Here is a 7,513-nt window from a genome sequence, read left to right on the forward strand (position 1 = left end):
ATTGTACTTAAGTACACTTTTTGTCAGCATGTGTAATGTATTGTAAGTTGCTTCAGAGGTATTGAAAGTATTACATTACATACAACAATAATAAAACAGTGCATTGACATAAAAAAGGAAATTTACTTTTGGTACTTAAGTACTTTTAAAAGCAAGGACTTATGTACTTTTACTTAAGTAAAAATCTGTCTTTATAACTTTCACTTGTAATGGAGTAATATTTGACCAGCAGTATCTGTATTTTCACTCATGTAATGGAGTTGTGTACTTAGTCCGCCTCTGCACACTTCATCATTTCACACTCATTTCAGTTACACAGAACCACAAAATTACTTTTACATGCTATGGATATTTATTATTTATTTTTGTCAAAAACAACAACAGAAACATACTGTATTTAAGTTTTTACCTTAATTTCCAGTGTTAAAAACAATTGTCACAATTTTTTATGGTGTTATGTCAACATAAAAATGCAAAAATGTTAAAGGTAACTGTTAAATACTACTTAATTAAAAAAATTTTTTTTTAGTAGTGTTATGTCAACATAACGTAAATGTAAACATATTTAAAAGGTTACTTTATTACATAATATTAATATACGTAAAATATTTTTATTTCAAAGTGAAAATATTTTTTATTTTTCTTACCTCAAAATTTCATATATATACATACACACACACACACACACACACACACCAGTGATGCTGCAATGTCAATCTAATTATAGTTTTTCATTTTAATAAATGTAATAGGCATGGTTATTATCTGATAAGCATTTCAGATTTCCATGCTATTATTTTTGGTTTTATAATACCTGACTAAATCATGAAAATCACCCTAGTAATTCATCAGTGGTGTTACTGGATCTCATTACCTTTAATTAGGTGTAACACTAATGACAAAAGAGAATGTCAGCCAATGGTCAATTAAATTTATTTTTAAAATGCTAAATTATTCAGTGTGATCATGTATGAAATGAGACCGAACAGAAATTAATGAATATAGCATGGTAGGTTTGATGTATGATTAATGAGTTTCATTTTTTTAACAGATTTCAGATGCAAATGCCACTGTAGTTGTAGAACGACCCAAATGTGATTGAGCATTGTGTGTGTGTGTGTGTGTGTGTGTGTGTTTCAGACACTGACGAATGCGAGCTCTTCCGTCTAACTCGTCCTGGCCGTCTGTGTTTGCACACCTGTGTGAATACGGCTGGAAGTTTCCACTGCGAGTGTCCCGCCGGTTACAGCCTGGGCCGTGATAGCAGGAGCTGCCATGGTCCGTTCATTATCAAACCTTCATTATGACCTGCTGGTTTGTCAAGTTTTGTAGAATCATCTCAAACAAACAACAGAAGATCGGGTTTAAATCTAGTGAGCTGCCTTCCTGTCTGCTTCCATAGGCACCTGCCTTCTAGGGCAACATCCTAATTACAACCTTCCTCTTTACTGATTGGATAATGTGGTAAAATTTCTAAAATAATTGCAAAATAATAAAAAAAGAAAAGAAAAAAAATAATAATAAAAATACTCAAGTTGTAAAATACTCAAACAAATACTGGGTTAAAAAGTCAGTTTTTAATGATACAGTGTTGAACTATTATTGATACTTTTTTATTAAAATAAATGTTATATATTTTTCTTTATATAAATGTATAAAGTTTGCAATCTTGGAAATAATTTTTTTTTTTTCACTGAGCTCCTTGTAAGACATTCTGGGAACACAATGATGCCTTAGATTTTGCCCAAAAGTGGGTGCCTATGATGCTTTAAAATGCTGCTTTGGTAGGTGGTTCACTAGGTTTTAGAACAATGCTTGCTAGACTCTCCAAGATATTAACCAAAATAACTTAAAATCTGGGCAAATTAAAGTCGATATGTACAAGGCCTTGACACATGCACCAAGCAGACGGGTTGTCACTGAACATCTGTCAGCTCAGTTTTTTTGTGGTGTGTTCTGCACTGTCTTCGTTAGTCAGACCCCATTGGAGGCTTCTTGGACGATTGAGCATGTTGAATCGGTGTTGGGAAGTCAGTGAGACACATTCTGATTGGCTGTTCGGCTTGGCGAACAAGTGCACGAAAATAAAAACGAAAGTGAATGTAAGTCATCTTACCTGGGCTGCGTTTCCCAATAGCATCGTAAGCCTAAGTTGATTGTAGAACTATTGTCGCTAATGGAGCTACTATCAACTTAGGCTTACAATTAGTGCTGTCAAACGATTAATCGCGATTAATCGCATCCAAAATAAAAGTTTTTGTTTACATTATATGTGTACTGTTTATATTTATTATGAATATATAAATACACACACATACAGCATATATTTTGAAAATATTTACATGTTTATACGTAAGGGATAATCAACGATAATTCGCGGAGGCCGCTTCGCGTCGGGCGGTTCTTTGCCTCGACGTCGTGCATTTAAAATCCTTTAATGCACGGCTAGCCGTTGATTGTCCCTTACATATTTAATATATAAACATAACATATTTTTCTTACATATATACATGCATGTGTATGTATTTATATATACATGATAAATATACACAGTATACACATATATTATGTAAACAAAAACTTTTATTTTGGATGCGATTAATCGCGATTAATCATTTGACAGCACTACTTATGATGCTTTTGGGAAATGCAGCCCTGATCATTCCAATACACATATACTTTCATAACGACATGGCCATCTGGAATGAAGAAAGCAATCAATAGCTGCGTCCCAAATGACGCACTATACACTATGCACTCATACACTATGTACTTATGCACTATGTACTCAACCATGTAGTGCATGAATTATATAAGGTTATTTTGTCATTCATAATCGGAGTCTGATAGCCCCTCCCCCTTCGCTACGTAATTAAAGCTGCGACAATTGAGTGCATGAAGTGTCCAACATTCCACACTTCATTTTTTCGGTTATTTTCCACACTTCGTTTTTTCGGTTATTTAAGTGCATCATCCGGGTATTTAAAGTGCACTTTTTCTTTTTGGAATTTTCGGTGTGAATGTACTACTCGCACTATTTATACTAAAAAAACGTCATAGAATAGTGTACAAGTACGCGATTTGGAACACCTAATGTGATTCATATACAGAATGGTAAGCTAGCTCTGCTTTGTTTAGGGTTTTTAGATCAATACAGACAATACAGACTACTGCCACCTGCTGGTCTGGATAATTTCCTCTCACACAGAACGTGCATGCTAGTTGGCCAATAATTGGAATCTTTATGGTGTGTTCAAACTCAACCTTTTGGCCCAGATGCATGGACGTGGGTGACAACATAGTCGGATTTCATTATTATTAGTTCTTTGACGTTGTTTTGGTGCGTCACAGCCTTAAAAGAAATTAACCTAAATAACATTTGATTTTCAAAAACACACCAAATTAATGTTCTTAACATGTGCTTTCTGTAGACATTGACGAGTGTGCGAGAGCGACCTATACGTGCAGTAGTGAGCAGGTGTGCGTGAATACATACGGAGGTCATCGTGTACTACTCGCACTATTTATACTAAAAAAACGTCATAGAATAGTGTACAAGTACGCGATTTGGAACACCTAATGTGATTCATATACAGAATGGTAAGCTAGCTCTGCTTTGTTTAGGGTTTTTAGATCAATACAGACAATACAGACTACTGCCACCTGCTGGTCTGGATAATTTCCTCTCACACAGAACGTGCATGCTAGTTGGCCAATAATTGGAATCTTTATGGTGTGTTCAAACTCAACCTTTTGGCCCAGATGCATGGACGTGGGTGACAACATAGTCGGATTTCATTATTATTAGTTCTTTGACGTTGTTTTGGTGCGTCACAGCCTTAAAAGAAATTAACCTAAATAATATTTGATTTTCAAAAACACACCAAATTAATGTTCTTAACATGTGCTTTCTGTAGACATTGACGAGTGTGCGAGAGCGACCTATACGTGCAGTAGTGAGCAGGTGTGCGTGAATACATACGGAGGTCATCGCTGTGTGGATGTGGACTGCCCTCGCATCCGTAACGCCACGTACATCAAAACCTCACCACTGTAAGTCAGCTGAGGCAGTGTTGCTGCGTCATTTCACTTTTTCATTGTTTTTCCATGTAAACGTGATGCACGGATATGTTTGACCGCTGCTTTTGCGTCTTGTGGCTTTGCAGTGTCTTGAGCTTGACATGAGGTTTAAAAATGCAGTTAAAAGTTCAACTTAAAAAAAAAACATCTCCAGAACTGGCTATTTTTTGCTCATTCCACTGCCCGTGTTTCACATTTTTCAAAGCAAAAACGCATTTTGGGTGAATGGCCCTATACTCCATTTGATGTGTGCACAAACACCAACGCTTGACATATGCATGCTAGAAAGTTTTTATCCTTGTTCAGTGTCTGCGCAATTTCTTTTCAGAAGTTATCACCAATAAAATGTCTTTGTACGCTTTTAAACTAGAGTTGCGTTTATCTCTTGGGGGCCATTTACACAACGCGGGCAGTGGAATGGGGGAAAAAAACGTAAGGTCTAGAGACACGTTTTTTTAAACGTTTAACTTAATTTATCTTGAACTCTGCGTTTAATGACGTGCAACACAAGCGCAAGTCAAACATGTCCATTTAGCAGATGTTTACATAGTACAACAATGGAAAACTAGCGCATTGAAATAGTAGTTTGTCATAGTTCAGTCTAGGGCTGTCGCGATTCGTCGATTTTATTCGACTATTCGATTTTTAAAAATTCTCGACTTCATTTTGCTCGCGTCGACTAACCGGCAAAATACCGGAAGTGGCGCATTTCACGGACGAGAATCCATAAAACACATTATTAGTCTGTTTCCCAAGGCTGCATGATAAATTAAACCCATTTAAAAATCATAATTAAGCATAATTGTGAATTCACAAACGCTACGATACACAGGTATGTTGTATTATTAGCATTGGTCACTATTGTAGGGGTCTCTATCGTGAACATTAGCATAAAAATACTGATGTGTTAATGCAATAGTAGCAGCAAGTTGACGCAAAAGCTTAGCATATGAATACAGCCGAATACACAGCCACTTTTTTTCTACGTAAATGCGTTAGACGGACATCTTTGACCATTGCACATGCATCTTTTTCAGTGCATCATGCATGATACGCGGTTCTGAAAATGAGACGTTTAAGTTAAAAGTTCAACTTAAAAAAAAAACATCTCCAGACCTGGCTATTTTTTGCTCATTCCACTGCCCGTGTTTCACATTTTTCAAAGCAAAAACGCATTTTGGGTGAATGGCCCTATACTCCATTTGATGTGTGCACAAACACCAACGCTTGACATATGCATGCTAGAAAGTTTTTATCCTTGTTCAGTGTCTGCGCAATTTCTTTTCAGAAGTTATCACCGATAAAATGTCTTTGTACGCTTTTGAACTAGAGTTGCGTTTATCTCTTGGGGGTCATTTACACACAACGCGGGCAGTGGAATGGGGGAAAAAAACGTAAGGTCTAGAGACACGTTTTTTTAAACGTTTAACTTAATTTATCTTGAACTCTGCGTTTAATGACGTGCAACACAAGCGCAAGTCAAACATGTCCATTTAGCAGATGTTTACATAGTACAACAATGGAAAACTAGCGCATTGAAATAGTAGTTTGTCATAGTTCAGTCTAGGGCTGTCGCGATTCGTCGATTTTATTCGACTATTCGATTTTTAAAAATTCTCGACTTCATTTTGCTCGCGTCGACTAACCGGCAAAATACCGGAAGTGGCGCATTTCACGGACGAGAATCCATAAAACACATTATTAGTCTGTTTCCCAAGGCTGCATGATAAATTTAAAAAAACGTCATAGAATAGTGTACAAGTACGCGATTTGGAACACCTAATGTGATTCATATACAGAATGGTAAGCTAGCTCTGCTTTGTTTAGGGTTTTTAGATCAATACAGACAATACAGACTACTGCCACCTGCTGGTCTGGATAATTTCCTCTCACACAGAACGTGCATGCTAGTTGGCCAATAATTGGAATCTTTATGGTGTGTTCAAACTCAACCTTTTGGCCCAGATGCATGGACGTGGGTGACAACATAGTCGGATTTCATTATTATTAGTTCTTTGACGTTGTTTTGGTGCGTCACAGCCTTAAAAGAAATTAACCTAAATAATATTTGATTTTCAAAAACACACCAAATTAATGTTCTTAACATGTGCTTTCTGTAGACCATTGACGAGTGTGCGAGAGCGACCTATACGTGCAGTAGTGAGCAGGTGTGCGTGAATACATACGGAGGTCATCGCTGTGTGGATGTGGACTGCCCTCGCATCCGTAACGCCACGTACATCAAAACCTCACCACTGTAAGTCATGCCATTGCACCACATCTGCTCTTAATCATTTGCATTAATGTGTATCTCAGAAAATGCTACCTTCAAGTGCAGCAGGTAAGCTCCTAAATCATGGGTAAATCAGAAAACCAATTTTTGGAAGTTTTTTTTTCTTTCAGTTGATTTGAAGGCTACCATAAAGACAGAAACAATCTACATGTGAAGATAAACTCTTTTAGCTGTGCTAGCGCAATGACAGATTTCGCAACGCTGGTGTAGCTAAAAGGGTTTGCATTTATAAACATGTTTATAACTCAACACAGGTATGTTGTATTATTAGCATTGGTCACTATTGTAGGGGTCTCTATCGTGAACATTAGCATAAAAATACTGATGTGTTAATGCAATAGTAGCAGCAAGTTGACGCAAAAGCTTAGCATATGAATACAGCCGAATACACAGCCACTTTTTTTCTACGTAAATGCGTTAGACGGACATCTTTGACCATTGCACATGCATCTTTTTCAGTGCATCATGCATGATACGCGGTTCTGAAAATGAGACGTTTAAGTTAAAAGTTCAACTTAAAAAAAAAACATCTCCAGACCTGGCTATTTTTTGCTCATTCCACTGCCCGTGTTTCACATTTTTCAAAGCAAAAACGCATTTTGGGTGAATGGCCCTATACTCCATTTGATGTGTGCACAAACACCAACGCTTGACATATGCATGCTAGAAAATTTTTATCCTTGTTCAGTGTCTGCGCAATTTCTTTTCAGAAGTTATCACCGATAAAATGTCTTTGTACGCTTTTAAACTAGAGTTGCGTTTATCTCTTGGGGGTCATTTACACACAACGCGGGCAGTGGAATGGGGGAAAAAAACGTAAGGTCTAGAGACACGTTTTTTAAACGTTTAACTTAATTTATCTTGAACTCTGCGTTTAATGACGTGCAACACAAGCGCAAGTCAAACATGTCCATTTAGCAGATGTTTACATAGTACAACAATGGAAAACTAGCGCATTGAAATAGTAGTTTGTCATAGTTCAGTCTAGGGCTGTCGCGATTCGTCGATTTTATTCGACTATTCGATTTTTAAAAATTCTCGACTTCATTTTGCTCGCGTCGACTAACCGGCAAAATACCGGAAGAGGCGCATTTCACGGACGAGAATCCATAAAACACATTATTAGTCTGTTTCCCAAGG

General features: G+C 37.0%; 1 protein-coding gene across 1 annotated transcript in view; it reads left to right on the plus strand.

The window, feature by feature from the left end:
- LOC107754980 (fibulin-7-like) overlaps window positions 1-7,513 on the plus strand; it is an 18,187-nt gene that overhangs the window by 6,673 nt on the left and 4,001 nt on the right. Inside the window, exons 5-6 of the mRNA XM_016571627.1 lie at window positions 1,141-1,278; window positions 3,918-4,053. Coding sequence (XP_016427113.1) covers window positions 1,141-1,278; window positions 3,918-4,053 — 274 coding nt within the window. The remainder of the gene's footprint in view (window positions 1-1,140; window positions 1,279-3,917; window positions 4,054-7,513) is intronic.

The sequence above is a fragment of the Sinocyclocheilus rhinocerous genome, unplaced genomic scaffold (assembly GCF_001515625.1).
Source record: "Sinocyclocheilus rhinocerous isolate Xijiao unplaced genomic scaffold, SAMN03320098_v1.1 scaffold3125, whole genome shotgun sequence".
Taxonomy (NCBI): domain Eukaryota; kingdom Metazoa; phylum Chordata; class Actinopteri; order Cypriniformes; family Cyprinidae; genus Sinocyclocheilus; species Sinocyclocheilus rhinocerous.